At 53.7% G+C, this 20,000-nt stretch overlaps 1 protein-coding gene across 1 annotated transcript; it reads right to left on the minus strand.

Moving 5' to 3' along the window:
- Window positions 1–2,729: 2,729 nt before the first annotated feature.
- Window positions 2,730–19,567, minus strand: MYO1A (myosin IA). The gene is made up of 30 exons (XM_059491287.1): window positions 19,522–19,567; window positions 19,113–19,209; window positions 18,170–18,313; window positions 17,014–17,129; window positions 16,757–16,851; window positions 16,087–16,191; window positions 15,947–15,993; window positions 15,467–15,530; window positions 14,461–14,559; window positions 14,263–14,366; window positions 13,118–13,265; window positions 12,909–13,027; window positions 11,895–11,981; window positions 11,746–11,811; window positions 11,529–11,633; window positions 11,217–11,279; window positions 10,600–10,800; window positions 9,319–9,545; window positions 7,381–7,581; window positions 5,889–5,982; window positions 5,650–5,799; window positions 5,485–5,553; window positions 5,151–5,237; window positions 4,834–4,908; window positions 4,597–4,731; window positions 4,395–4,501; window positions 4,195–4,327; window positions 3,603–3,755; window positions 3,405–3,532; window positions 2,730–2,960 (listed from the first exon to the last, which is right to left on the minus strand). The coding sequence occupies exons 3-30, from the start codon at window positions 18,290–18,292 to the stop codon at window positions 2,837–2,839; spliced, it is 3,225 nt and encodes a 1,074-aa protein (XP_059347270.1). The 5' UTR covers window positions 18,293–18,313; window positions 19,113–19,209; window positions 19,522–19,567; the 3' UTR covers window positions 2,730–2,836.
- Window positions 19,568–20,000: the final 433 nt, after the last annotated feature.

Here is a 20,000-nt window from a genome sequence, read left to right on the forward strand (position 1 = left end):
GGTCAGCACACGGGCACCGTGCCCACGCAGGCACCCCAGAGTGGGGGGGGTCAGAACATGAGCACTGTGCCCATGTAGGAACCCCAAAATCAGGGGTCAGCACATGGGCACTGTGCCCATGTAGGAACCTCAGAATGGGAGGTCAGCACACGGGCACCGTGCCCACCCTGGGGTGGGGGGTCAGCACATGGGCATCATGCCCACCCCAGAGTGGGGGGTCAGCACACGGGCAGGGTGCCCATACAGGTACCCCAGAATGGAGGGTCAGCACACGGGCACCGTGCCCATGCTGGGGTGGTGTTGGGATCGGCAGGAGAAATGCGGCACACAACATGGTTGATCAGGAAATCTCCAACTTTATTGATGGGTACTCATCTCTATATCGGTGTTAATGAGGCTCATACATATTGCAAAGGCGAGCTCACTATTGGTTAGTTACTTATCAGCCAACTACGCCTACTTCTGCATTCTTGTGGATATTTTATTGAAACTATTCTTCATATTTCTGCCAAAGATGTTCTCCCCTATCCTGTTGTTGCACCAAGGGCACCATGTCCTTGCCTGTTATTGGACACTGACTGCTGACTCCTAAACTTGTCCCCTTCCAGCTTAAGACGTGACCTTTCTCGGCAAACCAACTGTCCACAAAGATCTCCACAGGGTGGGGAGGTGGGCACCATGCCCACGCAGGCACCCCAGGGTGAGGGGTCAGCACATGGGCACTGTGCCCATGCAGCCCCCAGCCCCTCGTTGTGGGCATCAGCAGATGGGCACCATGCCCACCCTGGGGTGGGGAGTCAGCACATGGGCACTGTGCCCACACAGGAACCCCGGGATGAGGGGTCAGCACATGGGCACCGTGCCCACCATGAGCATGCCCACGCAGCCCCCAGCCCCTCATTGTGGGGATGTCACCATGTGTCTGTTGGCACGTGTGGGGACACGCATGGAGGAGTGGTCCCGGTCAGATTCTGGGTGGTGCAGACAGGATTTGGGGTTCTCGGGGGTGAAAGGGGATTGACCAGGCTCCCACACACGTGTTCATCTGCACACACGAGCACAGGTGTGCCCGCACACTCACACCCTGCCCCATTGCAGCACGCCCGGCCTGCCCACTCTCATGCCACGACGTGCCAAGGTGGAAGATGGGGAGGAAAATTTGGGGAAAAGCAGGAAAGAGGGAAGAACTGGGCCAAAAATGACATCCAAGGACTCCATGCCGAGCAACAGGCAGCGGTGACTGCTCCGGTGGCTGCGGCAGCCCCTCGGGAAAACAACTCACGTGGCAACACAGCCCGGGGCAGGGCAGCATCTGCAGCGCCGGCAACGTTAATTAAATCGGAGCCTGGCCAGAGACGGCCTAATTAATTAATAACACCTACTTGTGAGATGCCAAGTGCGACGCAGCTGTGAAGAGCCGCGCTGCCCCGGGCTTGTTTACGGCGAGGGGGAAGGTCCCTGGTGCTGGGACGTGACAGAGCGGGGGAGCCCTCGGTGCTGGGACACGGCCAGGCCACCAAAAGTGCCACCACCGTGCACACGCACGTGCCCCGCCAACGTGCAGGAGCTGCTCCAGGGCCCACCTGGGAGCTGGTGCTGATGGTGACGTGACGGGGAGTTGGCAGCTCCCCGAGGTAACGCGGGTGATGTGTGGGGACAGGATAAAAACCCTCGTCAAGAGCTTGATGAGTGCAGGGGGGGAAAGGCAGAAAAGGGGGGGAGACCCTGTCGTGAAAGGATGTGGGGTTCAGGGGGCTGCAGGAGTGGTGGCAGTCCTGAGGGTTCAGGGGGCTGGAGGATTGATGGGGCTCTGGAGGGTTCTGGGGGCTGGGGGGGTCCCATGGATCCTGGGGGGTTGAAGGACTGATGGAGGTCCTGAAGGATCTGGGGGCTGCAGGAGTGGTGGGAGTCCTGAGGGTTCAGGGGACTGGAGGGTTCTGGGGGGGGTCCCATGGATCCTGGGGGGTTGAAGGCCTGATGGAGCTCCTGAAGAACATGGGGGCTGCAGGGCTGATGGGGTCCTGATGGTTCTGGGGGCTGGGGGACTGACAGGGGGTCTGCAGGTCCTGGGGGGTTGTAGTGCTGATGGAGCCTCTGAAGGACCTGGGGGCTGCAGGGCTGGTGGGGTCCTGAGGGTTCTGGGGGCTGGGGGACTGGAAGGGTCCCACAGATCCTGAGAGCTGCAGGATTGGTGGGGGTCCAGAGAGTCCTGGGCACTGCAGGACTGATGGGGGTCCTGATGGGGGTCCTGGGGGGTGCAGAACTGATGGAGGTCCTGCGGGTCCTGCAGCATCACTGGGGCTGTGCATTACTTCCCTCTATCCCATTCTCCATGTTCCTGGTCCCTAAATGCAGCTCCAGCACCCAGCCAGGGTGTCCTGCAGCAGGGTGGGGGGACCCTGGGCAGAGGCACAGGGACATCCAGAGCAGGCAGGAGTATGACAGGGACCTCACATGCAGCCACCCACGGCTGCCAAGAAATTGCCTCTGAGGCAGCGTGAGCCTGTGAGCCACTTGATGGGAAAAGTGGCCACAATTTGGAGCCTCTCCAATCACCACAAGCTGAGCGCTGGCTGCAATCAGGCATCAGGAAAAGTCGGGAAAGCGGGAGGCCAGGATGAGGGGCTGCATCACCAGGCTGGGCTGTGCCCCCCACAGCTTGGGCATTGTCCCCTGAGGTCCCACCCCAAAATGAGGTGACACCACCCTGGCACCGACACCTCAGCATCCTTTTAATGAGTTTGGAGCTGTGCCCGGGTGCTGCCAGCACTCACAGGGATGGGGGATGACACAAGGGGGGTGTCAGTGTGAGGGTGGGGGTCCTGTGAGGGTCCCCTCAGTACACCAGGACCTCCATCTTGTTGCTGCCCTTTTTCTTGCAGACAGGGCCGTTGGTGCTGGCCTTGGGGGACTCCACCACGGTGATGGACACGTCGCCCTTCGGGAAGCGTGTGGAGAACCTGGGAGGGGAGGAGTCAGGATGGAGAGGTGGGAGAGGGACACATCCACACCCATCTCATCATTGCCCAATGAGCTGCCTTGGTTACACCCCCTCCTCAGCAGCTTCCTGCTGCAGCCAATCAGGTCACTCACATGGTGCCCCACCCTTGGAGGCTCCACCCACCTCAATCCCACCCTGAGCACCACCCTGTCCCACCCACAGTAACCCCACCCATTGCAGCCCCACCCTCCAGTGCCCACACCCACATTAGCCCCACCCTCCCGTGCCCACACTCACATCAACCCCACCCTTCTGGTCCCACCCAAGTTAGCTCCACCCACTGAAGCCACGCCCTCTGTGCACCCAGCCCTGTCCTGCCCCACCCATTGTAGTCCTGCCCTTCAGACTCCACCCATTGTGACCACACCCACTGTAACCACGCCCACCAAAGCCCCACCCACACCTGTCAGTGATGTGCAGGGGCAGCGCCTGCCCCGTGGTGGCCTCGAAGGTCTGGTACAGGCGAGTCACCAGCTCGATGAGGTGGTCACTGACCAGCAGGAAGTCACCCTTGGCCCCCACTGTGGAGATCTGTGGGGCAAACAGGGGGTCAGCCCCGCTGGGGACCCCCTGAGCCCCCAGGATTCCCCTCCCCAGGTACCTCCTTGAGGTGCAGGGCCAGGAAGCCGTCAGAGAAGCGGGTGACGGAGACGCCGCGGATGTCACTGAGGCTGAGCACGGTCTTGGGCTGGGCAGCCTTGGGGTCAGCCAGGACCAGGTGCTCGGTGGTGAGGAGCAGCAGGCGTGGCACTGTCTGTGGGTGGGGGTCAGCGTGGGCAGGTGGTCAGCATGGGCAGGGGGGTCACCAAGAGCAGGGGGTCAGAGTGGGCAGGGGGTCAGCATGGGAAGGGGGTCAATATGGGAAGGGGGTCACCAAGAGCAGGAGGTCAGCATGAGCAGGTGGTCACCAAGAACTGGGGGTCAGTGTGGACAGGGGGTCACCAAGAGCAGGGGGTCAGCATGGGTAGGTGGTCACCAAGAGCAGGTGGTCAGAGCTGGGGGCCAGTGTGGGCAGGGGATCATTGTGGACAGAGGGCCACCACGATCAGGGGGTCACCGTGTTCAGGGGGTCAGCATGAGCAGATGGACAGCATGGGCAGGGTGTCAGGGTAGGCAGTGGGTCAGAGCAGGGGGTCACGGTGTCCCCGTGTGCCCTCCCACTGCCCAGAGCACAGCCCCAAAGCAGCTCTCACCTTCCCACTGGCCCTGTTCACCTTCCTCACGCTGTCAGCCATCACCAGCTTGTCCTTGGCCACCGCGTGCAGCTTCTGGTACTTGGGGTTCTGCTTCAGCCCCAGGTAGTCCCCGCGGAACGGCTGCTGCAGGCTGGGGACGACGCCATCAGCATCACTGCCCCGAGCCCCCCTGCACCCCCAGCCCCCTGCCCTGGCACCTTTTGGGGTAGAGGGTCTTCTTGTCCTTGAAGAGCTCGCTGGCGCAGAGCCTGGCCTGCAGCTGCACCCGCCGCGACGCCGACAGCTGGTCACGGTACTTCTTGCACTGCCGAGGGAAGGGGATGATTTGATGCCACCAAAGACCTCTCTCAGGTGAGCTGGCACACCCAAACCCCACCTGGAATTCTCCCCATCTCCCACCTTCCAGTGGTAGAAGATGTTCTTCAGCTCCTGGTTGGTGTTATCCAGGAACCTGTAGGGCGCCGGGGGCCAGGTCCGGTCGGTCACCGACAGCGGCGGGAGGTTCTTTGCCAGCCCCACCAGGTACTTCTGCACCTGGGGGTGACAACGTGGCAGGGGTCAGGGGAGGGCAGGAGCATCCAGCAGGGCAGGGGGCTGGGTTGGCAGCGTGGCCCCCTCTGCCCCAGCCCCACTCACCAGGCGCTGGTAGATGAAGTTGGCCAGGCAGGCGCTGGCGCTGGAACGGAAATATTTCCTGTACGTCTTGCGTGCCTGTGCGGACAGCGCCAGCGGTGAGGACACCAGGACATCACCACCAGCCCCACAAAGGGTCCCCCATGTCCCCCCTGTCCCCCACATTGCTCACATCTCCTGTATCCCCCATGTCCCCCACACCCCCCATCCCTGTTTGGCCCCAGTGGAGAGGACAGAGTCTCCAGCCCGACAGGGTGGGCAGACAGACAGACGGCACGGACAGCAGGACAGAGCGGCCTGAGGGCGCGTGGCCCCGTTACCTGGTACCCTCTCCAGTGAGCAGCGATGGTGGTGGCGGCCGCGTGGCGTCGGTACTGGGACTTCAGCTCCCGGAGGAGCCGGCGAGACTGCGGGGGTGAGAGCCCAGGGAGCCCCAGGGGGAGACACCAACACAGACATGGAGAGCGAGGGAGAGGCGGGAGAGAAGCAGGAGAGAAGGAGGAAAGACGGGGAGAGGAGATGAGGGTGAATCTGGTCCCACCGTGGGACGCACGGAGCTCCTGGTGCCACTGTGGGGCACGCAGAGCCCCTGTGCCCACCCACCCTGCTCCCCCACACCAGGCCAGCCCCATGGTGGCCCTGCCCAGCTCTCACCTTCCAGCCCCGTGCATAAGCCTGGAGGATCAGTGCTGAACGCTTCATCTGCTTGTATCTGTTCTTTTGCTGTGGGGAAACAAGGGGGTGAGTGGGGTGAGCTTGGAGAGCCAGGAGGAGAGGGATGGGCAGGGGAAGCACGGCCAGAACCTGCCCTATCCTCACCCTGTGGCCACGGAACCAGGCAGAGATGAGGATCTGGCTCTTGCGCATCAGCTGGTACTGGGTCCGGCACCGCCAGCCCCGGAACATCTTCTGGATGAGGGTGGCGAGCTCGGCCACGCGCTCCTGGCGCCGCCGCTCCAGGTCGAAGAGCTGGGCACAACCGTGGCAAGCAGTGAGCAGCCCCAGGACCTCCCAGGATGAGTTTAGATCCCTCTGAACTCCCCCATTCCCAAACTCACAGTGCGCGGCGAGCGGATGAAGATTTTGGTGTGACCAAACGCCAGCTCCTCGGCGGGGAACTGCAGACCTGCCAGCAGCACCTCGGTGCCCTCCCTGCATCAGGGCACAGTTGGGGTTGGTGTTTTGTGGAGATAATCAAAACTCTACAACTTTTGTGAAGTTTTACGGAGATAATCAAAACTCCACAACTTTTGTGGAAGTTGTAAAGCCGGTACGTTCATTACAGCGCTGGATGCATGTGGGAATGGTTCTGTTAAAATGACATGCGTACTTCTGGGGACTTCACGTCCCTTTTCATCTCCTTCTCAAATACATATGCATACAATTTCACAATAGGTTGTGAAAGGGACAAGATGGGCACCACGGTGCTGGTACCTGCGTTTGGCGGAGATAATCAAAACTCCACAACTTTTGTGAAAGTTGTAAAGCCGGTATGTTTATAACACGCATGTGGGAATCGTTCTTTTAAAATGACATGTGTACTTCTGGTGGCTTCAGGTCCCTTTTTATCCTTCTGGGAACTTCAGGTCCCTTTTTATCCCCCTCTCAGACACATACGCATACAACTTCACAATAGGTTCATGCATATTCAATTTCATGTGACATTTGCTGCTAGTTCTTCTTTATCAGAAAGAATTCTTAGGTCAGGTTTGTCACAGACATCTTTTATGAAAAATCTTTTCCTTAGGATATTTCCTCCTGAGAAGCTGAGAGGCCTCAGGAACAAAATGCAAACATTGATTATCTGTTGCTTTGGAATGCAACAGGTGGATCTTTGATTGGCCCATGTTGGATGTTTGTAATTTATGGCCAATCACAGTCAGCTGGCTCAGACAGAGAGATGAGCCACAAACCTTTGTTATCATTATTTCTTATTCTATTCTTAGCCAGCCTTCTGATGAAACCCTTTCTTCTATTCTTTTAGTATAGTTTGAATGTAATATATATGATAAAATAATAGATCAAGCCTTCTGAAACATGGAGTCAGATTCTCGTCTCTTCCCTCATCCTAAGACCCCTGTGAACACTGTCACAGGTTCATACATATTAATTTTTATGAATTTTGAAATTTTTTACAAATTTCACATGACATTTGCTGCTAGTTCTTCTTTATCAGAAAGAATTCTTAGGTCAGGTTGACCTGCTTTCACAGCAGTCTGTCTGTCTTTCTCTATCACCTTCTGTCCCCCTCCCCTTATCTCTGTCCTTCCCTGAAGCAGTTTCTCTGAGCCTAGGTCAACCTCTCTGTCTTTCTCCATCACCTTCTGTCTCCCCTTATCTCTGTCTTTCACTGAAGTAGTTTCTCTGAGCCTAGGTTTTTCCTGGCGGGCTCAATAGCTATGTTTTCTAACCACAGACTCAACTCAAAAATGTACATTTCACCTAAATCAAAATGGGAAATTCCAATGTATTCAGAAAATTTCACTGTCTCATTGGTCAGAGCCCCCTTGGCAGCTCCCTGACCCTCCCAGGGTGTGCCAGCCCCATTACCTGTCCCCACGGTCCCAACGGGGCCACGTTTGGGCGTTGAGCATCTTGTAGCGCTGCAGGAAGGGCCCGTAGAGCTGGCGGAAGGCGTAGCCCGCCCGCCGCACCCGCACGTTCTCCAGCAGCCCCAGGTAGCGCACCTGGGCCAGCACCAGCTCCGGCGTGAACACCATGGCTGACTTGGTGTCGTTGGGTTTGATGCACCTGCAGAGCACAGTTGGTGGTTTGGGGGTGCCAGAGTCATCCCCAGGGGTCTCTTTGCCATGGTCATATTTTCTGAAAAATCCCTTCGCCAGGATTTCTTCTCCTGGGAAGCTGAGAAGCCTCAGAGAAAAATGAAAACTGTAATTATCTGATTTGCTTCTCCTGCGTTTCGCTGCTCTGGAATTCCTTTGCCAGGGTTTCTTCTGCTGGGAAGATGAGAAGCCTCAGAGAAAAATGAAAACAGTAATTATCCGATTTGCTTCTCCTGTGTTTCGCTGCTCTGGAATGTGGTTTGGAGATTGTTTACCAACTGGTCATTGTTTGATTGGTTTCATGTGAATTGTTTTTACTTAATGGCCAATCACCATCAGCTGTGTCAGGACTCTGGAGAGTTATTTTCTGAAAAATCACTTTGCCACGGTTTCTTCTCCTGGGAAGATGAGAAGCCTCAGAGAAAAATGAAAACTGTAATTATCCGATTTGCTTCTCCTGTGTTTCGCTGCTCTGCAATGTGGGTTGGAGATTGTTTACCAACTGGTCATTGTTTGATTGGTTTCATGTGAATTGTTTTTACTTAATGGCCAATCACCATCAGCTGTGTCAGGACTCTGGAGAGTTATTTTCTGAAAAATCACTTTGCCAGGATTTCTTCTCCTGGGAAGCTGAGAAGCCTCAGAGAAAAATGAAAACTGTAATTATCTGATTTGCTTCTCCTGCGTTTCGCTGCTCTGGAATGTGGTTTGGAGATTGTTTACCAAGTGGTCATTGTTTGATTGGTTTCATGTGAATTGTTTTTACTTAATGGTCAATCAGCTGTGTCAGGACTCTGGAGAGTTATTTTCTGAAAAATCACTTTGCCACGGTTTCTTCTCCTGGGAAGATGAGAAGCCTCAGAGAAAAATGAAAACTGTAATTATCTGATTTGCTTCTCCTGTGTTTCGCTGCTCTGCAATGTGGGTTGGAGATTGTTTACCAACTGGTCATTGTTTGATTAATTTCATGTAAATTGTTTTTACTTAATGACCAATCACAATCAGCTGTGTCAGGACTCTGGAAGAAGTCACCATCTTTTCATTATTATCTTGTTAAACCTTCTGTCTGTATCCTTTCTCAATTCTTACAACTCAGTATTCTCAATGTCTGTGTCATATTCTCTCATTTTCTTTTAAAAATTACTCAAATATGAAGATTCAAAGTCAATGCAACCCTGACACTGACAGAGATACATTGATCAGCAGACAGAATATCAACCAGTGAGGACCCATTCCAAAATCTTAATAAAAATCTCATAAATATCTTTGCCTTCACAAAGAGGCTCCAGGAAATTGTTGTACTTGTTGTCTTTGACTGTAGTGAATCAAGGATGATAAATACTACTAGTAGTACAATATAGTTTTAGTATAGCATAATATAATATAGTATAATATTATATGATATGAAATATAATATAATATAATATAATATAATATAATATAATATAATATAATATAATATAATATTCAGTGTATTCAGAAAATTTCACTGCCTCACTGGTCAGAGACCCCCCATGCATATATATTATCTATTATCTATTATCTATTATATATTATATATTATATATTATATATTATATATTATATATTATATATTATATTACATTAATATAAAATAATAAATTAGCCTCCTAAGAACGTGGAATCAAATTCAACCCCTCCTCCTCAATCTGGGAAACTCTGAAAACACCACAGGGGCCGTTACCTGATGTAGTTGGGGTTTTTGGAGTAGAGGTTCTTCATCAGCATCGCCACGGATGACTTGAACTGGAAGCCTGCAGTGGGGGGCAGCTTGAGGGAGACTTTTTGGGGGTCCCCCTCGGGGAAGAGCGAGCGCAGCAGAGCGTGCTGGGCCGCCCACATGGCCTGAGAGAGGTCACGGAAGAGGAGGTCGTTGTTCTTCTCGATGAAGCCCGTCACGTTGTAGGTCACCTGGGGAGGATGGTGGGGTCAGCAGCTGGGCAGGGAGGGGGGCACCTCCAGCCTGCTCCCAGTCCAGTGCACATCCTCCCACATCTCCTGTGTGAGGCTGGGAAGGGGAACTGAGGCACTGGGAAGAGGAGCAAGGTGCTGGGAAGAGAATTGGCGTGCTGAGAAGAGGATTGGGGTGCCTGGAAGAAGATTGGGCCACTGAGAAAAGGTCTGGGATGCTGGGAAGAGAACCAGGGTACTGGGAAGAGGACTGGGGCACTGAGAAAAGATTTGGGGTGCTGGGAAGAGGACTGGGGCACTGGGAAGAGGTCTGGGGTGCTGGAAGGAGAACTGGGGCATTGTGAAGAGGACCAAGGTGCTGGGAAGAGAATTGGGCTGCTGTGAAGAGGACTGGAGTGCTGGGAAGAGGACCAGGGCACTGGGAAGAGGATTGGGGCACTGAGAAAAGATTTGGGATTCTGGGAAGAGGATTGGAGCACTGAGAAAAGGTCTGGGATGCTGGGTAGAGGACCAGGGCCCTGGAAGGAGAACTGGGGCATTGTGAAGAGGACGAAGGTGCTGGGATGAGAACTGGGGTGCTGGGAAGAGGACTGGAGCACTGGGAAGAGGATCAGGGTTCTGGGATGAGGATCAGGGCACTGAGAAGAGGATCAGGATTCTGGGAAAAGCATGAGGGCTCTGGGATAAGGAGTGTGGCACTGGGAAGAGGATCAGGGTTCTGGAAGAGAATCAAGGTACAGGGAAGAGGATTGGGGTGCTGGGAAGAGGATCAGAGTTCTGGGAAGAGGATTGTCATACTGGGAAAAAAATCAGGGTCCTGAGAAGAGCATTGGAGTACTGTGAAGAGGATCAGGGTGCTTGGAGCACTGGAAAAAGGAGCGTGGAACTGGGAAGAGGATTGGGGTGCTGGGAAGAGAAGTGTGGCACTGGGAAGAGGATCAGGGTGCTGGGAAGAGGATCAGGGTGCTGGGATGAGGATCAGGGCTCTGGGAAGAGGATCAGGGCTCTGGGAAGAGGAGTGTGGCCCAGGGCAGAGGATCAGGCACAGCCAGACCTTGCCGGCGTAGTGGTGGATGCGGAAGCAGCGCGGCAGCAGGCTGGCGTCGGTGACACGCCGGGCGTTCTGCGTCTCCTTGCTCTCGTAGTGCTTGTGTGTGGCCAGGAGCTGGTTGAGTTTGGTGAGGAATGTGTCCTCGTTGACCACGCCGGGCCTCAGACACTCCTCATCCAGCATGGCCAGGATCCCCGTGGTGCTCTGTGCGATGGGTGGTGTCACCATGATGGATGGTGTCACCACAAACCAGCCCAAATTAATCCCAGTTTGGGCTGTAGAGGGGAGCTGGAACCCCAAGATCCCAGCATTGGGTGGGCAACTCATGTTCTCAGTCAAGGTGTCACCGCAAACCCCAAGGTGTCACCCAAACCAGCCCCATTAAATCCCAGTTTGGGCTGTGGTGGGAACTGGAACCCCAAAATTCCAGCACTGGGTGGGCAACTCACGTTCTCAATCAAGGTGTCACCCCAAACCAGCCCAAATTAATCCCAGTTTGGGGGATTAATTTAAATTTAATTAAATTTAATTATTTAAATTAAACCAGCCCCAGTGGATCCCAGTTTGGGCTGTGGGAGGAGCTGGAACCCCAAGATCCCAGCACTGGGTGGACAACTCACGTTCTCAATCAAGTTGCAGATGATGCTGTTGTCAAAAAACTCCACTGGGGTCCACTGGATGCCCTGAGAGGAGATGTGGGTCAGACACAGGAATAACCAGACCCTGCCCCACGGACACCACAGCTGGTGTGGGGCAGGAACCGGACGTCCGGACACGGGACTGAGGATCCCAAATCCCTTCCTGCCATTGAATGCGCTCTCAGCAGGGAGCAGGGAGAGGCAGGGAAGTGCAGCAGAGCCGTCTCCAGCACTTCCCCATCCCAGGGAGGCTGAAACTCCTCGGGGCCGTGCTCTGGGAAGGGCTGGAGGTACCTCTCGCACGTATTCCTCCTGCTCCTCCTTCAGCGTCATCAGGATGAAGATCTGCTGCAGCTTCTCGTTGCAGTAGTTGATGATGAACTGCTCAAAGCCGTTGTCCTGAGAGAGAAGGATCCTTTATGGCAACTGCTTTCTGAGCTCCCATTCCTGCCCTGTGTCTCAAATGCTGTTCCCAACCTCCTGAATGGGGTTTGGTGGGTCTTTCACTCACCTGGAAGATCTCAAAGCCGTAAATGTCCAGGACGCCCATCACCTTCCTCTGCTTGTCCGACTTCACCTGGGGACATAATGAAGTGTTGAGCCCTGTTTGGGGTGGGGGTCCAGGTTCTTTCTGGGGCTCCAGGATCCTCTGGATCTCACCTGGATGCTGGCATTGATCCTCTGCACCAGCCAGTCAAAGAGGCGGCTGTAGATGTTCTTGGCCAGCGCGTCCCGGCCGTAGTAACCCTGGGGAGAGGGGAGAGGGGTTGGTCCTGGCTCATGGTGGGCTGCCAGGCATCAGCCTGTTCTAAATGTATCATCCAATTTAATAATTAAGGGCATCTATTAAATTGTCAAAGTATAAATTTGGAAAAAGCCATGCACAATCTCGACTCTGAGCCAGGCGATCAGGGTCTGAAAATGTAGAATTTTGGGGATTTAGAATGGGGGTTCAAGAGGCAAGATGGAGAAATCTGGGCTTGTCCAGCCTTTCTCCTTCTTCTCCTTGGCCTCCACCTTCTGCTGTGATGGTGGCACTTTTAGATTGGTTTAGAGTAGAAGCTCATTGCCTAATATAGGTGATAGGTATTGGAAAATTATTGTAAATTAAGTACAGGTAGTTTTTAGTATAAAATCTACCAACACCCCAAGGGCTGGAAACAATGACCAGCTTTGTGTGAGGAGTTACAAGCCACAAGAGTTTGAGTAGAATGACAGTGAATTAATCACGGGGTGAAAATGTAGAATTTTGGGGATTTAGAATGGGGGTTCAGGAGGCAAGATGGAGGAATCTGGGCATGTCCAGTCCTTCTTCTTAGCCTCCATCTTCTGCTGTGATGTTGGCACTTTTAGATTGGTTTAGAGTAGAAGCTCAGTGTCTAACATAGGTGATAGGCATTGGGAAGTAATTGTAAATATTGTACATGTAGTTTTTAGTATAAAAAGGTGGGCAGAGTGCCTCTCACTGTCTTGCTAAGCAAACCTCAGCTGGACAAAAGAAAGAATTTTATAAATAAGATATAATAAACAACCTTGAGACCAAGAACTGAAGAGTTCTGACTCCTTCAAGCACCGGGCTGGGAAAAGAGACTCTCTAACGTATTTTGGGGTAACCCTGACCAGCTAAAGCCCTGAGATATCACAAGCCCCACAACTGGGGGTGGTGCTGCTCACCTGGGGGACAGTGAGGGTGGTGAGCACCGTCTCATCCCGCGCCTTCACCGTGCGGGAGCACAACGCCCTCTCCAGCCTGCCGGGGTCCAGCCCGATCAGCTCGCAGATCTCACGCAGCTCTGTGTGAGGACACAGCATTTCCCAGAGCTGAGGAGGGGCTGAGGGGGTCTCCCCACCCCAATATTCCCACCCTTATCCCTCTTCCCTACCCTGGGGCTCGCTGATGCTGCAGGCCTCCATCCCGCTGGCCTGGAAGCTGCTGCTCAGCTGGACGTTGCCCAGTTTGAGCACCACGGCCGTCACCTGCAGCAGCTCTGTCACCTCTGTGGGTGAGAAGCCGATGATCCTCATGGCATCCTGGGGATGGACACAAAGCTCAGGGGATGGGGAGGTGTCCTAGGGTGATAGGGTGCTTGTATCCCCATTCCTCTGTTCTGTTTATGCTGGATTTTATGTTCTGTGCCTTCACTCTTTAGAGTGAATGTTTTGTTTTGGTTTTGTTATCAGCCTGCTCCCCCACGGAGAGGTGTCCTAGGGTAATGTTATGATGCTTGTATCCTCATTCCTCTGTTCTGTTCATGCTGGATTTCATGTTTTGTGCCTTCAAGACTGGCTCTGAAGGGTGTTTTGTTTTGGTTTTGTTATCAGCCTGCTCCCCCACAGCTGGTGGGACACACACAGGTGTCCTAGGGTGATGTTATGACGCTTGTATCCCCATTCCTGTGTTCTGTTTATGCTGGATTTTATGTTCTGTGCCTTCAAGACAGGCTCTGAAGGGTGAATGTTTTGTTTTGGTTTTGTTATCAGCCTGCTCCCCCACGGCTGGTGGGACACAGAGACAGGGCAGTGCATGGTGCTGCTTTTGCTTTTTGCTTTGCTTTTCACTTCACTCCTGCTTTTTGCTTCTGCTCATTCGTTAGTTTAACTAAGCAGTCCAAATTGTCCCTGGACTGTTTCCCTTTCCCTTTTTTGGACCAACTTGAACCTGCTTCAGACTGGGACCTGGGAAACACCGAGAGTTTGCACCCTGTGGTTGCAGCAGCTGCCCCAGCACCAGAAGGACTGATAACAGCGCAATCACTCCCAAGAGAGACTTCCTGAATTTGTCATCTTTTTCAGAGTAGTGTCATCCAATATTGTTCATTTTGTGTGCTGGGGGGTGTTTTGCCTGTTAAATAAACAGGTTCTTTCCACTTCCCTCTAACAAATCTTCCCCAAACTGGCTGGGCAGAGGGGCTGTGTGTGTTTGCTTTCTGGAGGGGCCCCTTTTGAAGGTTTTCTCCCAAATTTGCCCTAAACCAGCACAGATGGGCTCCAGGATTTTTTTTGGGGGGTCCTGTCTTCCCGTGGGTACCTGCATAGCGTGGAAGTTGGCTGCATCATCCATGCCAGGCAGGCTGGAGCCCTCCCGGTCCAGGTACCCGTAGTGCCCACAGTCCTGGCGCAGCTTCAGCTGCTCTAGTGGAGGGGAGAGGAGGTGGAAGTTCAGCCCTGGTCCTCCCCAGCTCCTGTTCCACCTCCAAATCCCTCCACATTGTGGGTCTGGACCTACGGAGCAGCTGTGGTGAAGCCCCAGCCAGGAGCTGGTAGAAGATGTGGAAGTTCCTCTCGCCCTTCACGTGCCGGACGATGCGGGATTTCTCCAGCAGGTCTGCAGGGAGGGGTCAGGGTGGGTTAAATCATGTTGTGGCTTGGATAATGAGTAGAATAAACACTTGAATAATTTAATAATTTATTATGTAAATAATGTATTCCAAATATAAATAATTGTAAACAAAATAAATATTATATAAATAATTCTATAAATACATTACTTATTAGTTATTATCAATATATATTTATTATTATATAAATAATATATTCCAAATATGAATAATTATAAATAATATAAATAATTACATAAATATATTACTTATTATTTACTATAACTATATATTCATTATTATATAAATAATGTATTCCAAATATAAATTATTAGAAATAAAATATATATTATGTAAATAATTATATAAATACATCACTTATTACTTATTATCAATATATATTTATTATTATATAAATAATACATTCCAAATATAAACAATTATAACAAATATATTATAGAAATAATTATATAAATTTATTCTTTATTATTTATTATATATTCATTATTATATAAATAATGTATTCCAAATATAAATAATTATAATCAATATGTTATATAAATAATTATATAAATTTATTCTTTATTATTTATTATATATTCATTATTATATAAATAATGTATTCCAAATATAAATAATTAATAAATAAGGTATTCCAAAAATTCTCTGAATTTTGCAAAGCTTCATACAGCCTTTTTTTGCAAGGCTACCTTTTGAAATTTGGTTTTAGTTCTGTTCCTCTCTCAACAACATCTGTCTGATTCTATGGTATGCTTAAATCAGTATTTATCATCTCAAGGTTTGTATAGAGATGACAGAACCTTCTGTCAGGTGTGGAGAATTTTCTACAAATTGATTTCCCAATCACTGGGGTGTGTTGAGTGAAACCCCTTGGGATGGTTGGTGGGTACTCACAGTTGCTGATGACCCCTCCCAGGGGTTCTCCTTTGAAGTCGAACTCGATGTCCATGTACTTGCCCTGGGGGAAGGGGCTGGGTCAGGGAGGGGGGTCCTGCTGGGACTGGAAGCTCCACTACCCACATCCCCACACCCCATCCCCCCACATCCCCATCCCCACATCCCCCCATCCCCATATCCCTACATCCCCTCATCCCCACATTCCCGTCCCCATATCCCCCATCCTCACATCCCCATCTCTATCCCCACATTCTGATCCCCACATTCTCCACACCCCCATCCCCATATCCCCATATCCCTCATATCCCCCCATCCCCACGTTCCCATCCCCACACCCCCATATCCCCATCCCCTCTGTGCTCCACTCCCCACATCCCCACATTCCCCACATCCCCATTCCATCCCCTCTGTTCACCCAGCCCCACCAGAACCCACACAGCCCCAGCAGGGTCCAATCCCCCTCCCCAGCTCACTCACAAATCGGGAGGAGTTGTCATTCCGGACAGTTTTAGCGTTCCCAAAGGCTGCAGGAGAGGAGGAAGGTTACAATGTGCTCCAGAGGGACACCCCCAAGCCCTGGGATGCCCGAGGAGGAGCTCAGGATGTGCTGCACTCACCCTCCAGCACAGGGTTGGACTGCAGCAGCTGCTCCTTCACCTTGTTCACCTCCTCCCCTTTGCTGCTCACGGCCGCCACGTAGGACATCACCAGCTTGCTGGCCTCTGCCAGAGAGGGGTGGGGTGTGACAGTGGTCACAGGGGTTCACAGGTGAGGGAAGAGACGAAAATGTTGGCTCCATGTTCAGAAGGCTTGATTTATTATTTTATGATATATATATATATTACATTAAAACTATACTAAAAAGAATAGAAGGAAAAGGTTCATCTCAGAAGGCTTAGCTAAGCTAAGAACAGAAAGGAATGAAAATAAAGGTCTGTGGCTCTGACAGAGAGAGAGAAGCCGCTCTGCTGTGAGTGGTCACTAATTCCAAACATCCACATGACACCAATCACAGATCCACCTGTTGCATCCCACAGCAGCAGATAATCAATGCTTACATTTTGCTTCTGAGGCCTCTCAGCAGGAAAAATCTTAAGAAAGGATCTCCCCATATCCCCACACCCCCCACATCCCCATTTCCTCTGTGCTCCACTCCCCACATCCCCCCATCCTAAGAAATGATTTTCATAAAAAGATGTCTGCGACAGTGGGGGATATTGGGGTGGGGTGGTGGGTGCTGCCGTGCCCCTCTCAGTGCCCTGAGCCCCCCTGCAGCCCTGGCTGTACCCGTCTTGCCAGCGCCGCTCTCTCCGGTGATGAGGATGCACTGATCCCTGTCCCGGTCCCGCAGCGAGCGATAGGCATCGTCAGCGATGGCATAGCTGCGGGCAAGAGGGGTTGGAAGGGGTTGGAACCACCTGGAAACGCCCCTGTTGTGGCCGTGGTGTTGCCCCAAGTGGATTCTCTTGGGATTGCCCTGGAGTGATGCCCTTGGCACAGTCCAGGAGGCTGAGGGCACCACCAGCCAGCCCGGGCTCGCTCACATGTGGGGTTTCACAGCGAAGAAGCTGCAGTTGCGATATTCCTCCACCTTCTCCGGGGTGTAGATGGGCAGGGACTGGTACGGGTTCACTGAGATCACCACATTCCCAATGTAGGTCTGTGGGACAGCAGGGATTAGGGGCTGGGAGGTCCTGGTGCTTCTCATCCCCATCCCAGATCCTTGTCTTCATCCCAGACCCCATGCCCCATCCCAGACCCTGCAGCCCTGCCAATCCCCACCTCAGACCCCATATCCCCTTCCCATCCCATACTCCATATCCCAATCCCCATCCCAGATTCTGCAGCTTTCCCAATCCCCATCCCATACCCCATATCTCGCTCCCCATCTCATAGCCTGCAGCCCTCCCAATCTCCATCCCATATTCCATACCCCATATCCCATTCCCCATATCCCATATCCCCTTCCCCATCCCAGACATTGCAGCCCTGCCAATCCCTATCCCATATCTCATATTCCATATCTCAATCCCCACCCCAGACCCTATAGCCTCTTCCCATCCCACATCCCATTCCCCATCCCAGACCCTTGCAGCCCTCCCAATCTCCATCCCACACCCCATATCCTCTTCCCATCCCATATCCCATTCCCCGTACTCCATACCCCATCCCAGATCCTGCAGCCCTGCTAATCCCCATCCCATATCCCATTCCCTGCAGCTTTCCCAACCCCCATCCCAGACCCATATCCCCATCCCCATCCCAGATGCTGCAGCTTTCCCAAACACCATCCCATATTCCATATCCCATTCTCCATCCCATATCCCAAATCGCATTCCCATCCCATATCCCATACCCATATCCCATTCCCCATCCTAGATCCCGCAGCCCTGCCAAACCCCATCCCATATCCCATACCCCTATCCTAATCCCCATCCCATATCCCATTCCCCATATCCCAGACCCTGCAGCACTGCCAATCTCCATCCCAGACCCTGCAGCTTTTCCCAAACCCCATCCCATATCCTCTTCCCATCCCATACCCCATACTCCCATTCCCCATCCCATATTCCATATCCCATCTCAGACCCTGCAGCCCTGCCAATCCCCATCCCATATCCCATTCCCCATCCCATATCCCACACCCCATACCCCACTCCCACCCCAGCAGCCCCTGTCCCCCTCGGTCCCGCTGCCCACGTAAATGTCGCGCCGCCGGAATCGCTCCTGCAGGGTCTGGACCAGCGACTCCTCTGTCAGCGGGTCCAGCAGCACCAGATCCGCCACAGCCTCGGCGTCCAGCATCGACGAGGAGCCTTCCATGGCCGGGCAGCTCCGGGGCAGCTGGGACACAGCACGGGGGATCGGGTGTTTGTACCCACAAACACGCAGCCCCTTCCCCAAAACGCCCCGCAAGCTCCTCAGCAGTGTCCGGGATCTTATCTGCTCCCTCCAACCCTGGGGATGGGGGACAAGGCAGCCACACACCCACAAAAGGCTTGGGGGGCATCTGGTGGGGGTGTCCTGGTGCCCAGCAGCCCGTGGTGGGGCTGGGGGCAGCTGGGACACAGCACAGGGGATGGAGGATCAGCACCCACAGACAGGCAGTCCCTTCCCCAAAACATCATCCCACCAGCTCCTCAGCTGCTCTCCCCAACCCTGGGGATGGGGGACAAGGCAGACACACACCCACAAAAAGCACGGGGGGCACCTTGCTGGGTGTCCTGGTGCCCAGGAGCCCGTGGTGGGGCTGGGGGCAGCTGGGACAACGCACGGGGGATGGAGGATCTGCACCCACAGACACGCAGCCCCTTCCCCAGCACACCCCCCCAGCTCCTCAGCTGCTCTCCCCAGCCCTGGGGATGGGGGACAAGGCAGCCACACACCCACAAAAAGCACGGGGGGCACCTGGTGGGGTATCCCGGTGCCCAGGAGCCCGTGGTGGGGCTGGGGGCAGCCGGATGCTGGGGGGAAGCAAGACCCGGGCAGGAAACGCGGCCACCTGGATCCTATTCTTGGGTCAGGATTATTAATTCAGCCTCCACTTCCTCCCTCCTTCCTGGCAGGGGGAAGCCGGGGTGGGGAGAGGAGCCCAAGCCCCCCAAGAGGCGACCCCCAGGAGCTGCTTCTCCCCATCTCTCACCTGTCTGTGACAGCGCAGTCACGTTCCTGGGGTGACCTTCACCCCCAGTTTACAGCTGGGGCGCAGGGCTGTAAACCCAGCCCCGCTTATCAATGCCCTGGGGAAAGTTCACAAATAAGGAGAAGGTGGGGAAAGATGAGGCAAAAAAAGGTGATGGGAGGTGATCCCAATACCCTCCAGAGATGGCAAAACCATTCAAGGGTCTGTGCTGGGTGAGACCCCAAAGTCAGCAGGGTGGGAACCAAAGAGGCCCCCAGGCTCTAGGGCAGTGCTGGGCTCACCCTGAGGGTCCCAATGCCACCAGGTCCCCACTCCCCATGGGATGGGGGTTATGGGGTCAGGGTACCCCCATCCCGCTGAGGATTGGGGGGTTTGGGTGCTTCAGCTGCTCTCAGGGTCCCCAACTCACCTCCCGGTCGCAGAGCAGGAGCTGCTGGAGCGGCTTCAGCTGGGGCTGCCCCGGAACCGGCGGGGCTCAACCCAGCCCAGCGCCCGGCGCTGGCCCCGGTCCGGCCCACGGAGGGGAGGGGGAGACCGCAGGGCCCTCCCCCAGAGCTCCCAGGTGGGGAAACTGAGGCACGAAGTGCGGGTCAGCCTCAGGAGTGCTGCCGGCAGTCCCGGCTCGACCTTCCCCACCCGGCAGCTGAGAGCAGGAACAAGAAGGGAAAATCCTGGAGCCGAGCAAACAAAGGGAGCTTCCTCTGCTGGGCTGAGGGAAACAGGGGCAAGGTACAGGGCAGGAGAAGCAGAAGCAGCTGGGGATGGGGAACCGCAAATGCTCAGGGCTGCTCCAAGGAGGACACCTGGTCCCAACTAGGGAATGTGTCACCCAGGGGTTGTTGTGTCCCCACATACCATGCCCAGCAGAATGACCTCCCACAGGTCACA

Source organism: Ammospiza nelsoni, chromosome 32, assembly GCF_027579445.1.
Source record: "Ammospiza nelsoni isolate bAmmNel1 chromosome 32, bAmmNel1.pri, whole genome shotgun sequence".
Lineage (NCBI taxonomy): Eukaryota > Metazoa > Chordata > Aves > Passeriformes > Passerellidae > Ammospiza > Ammospiza nelsoni.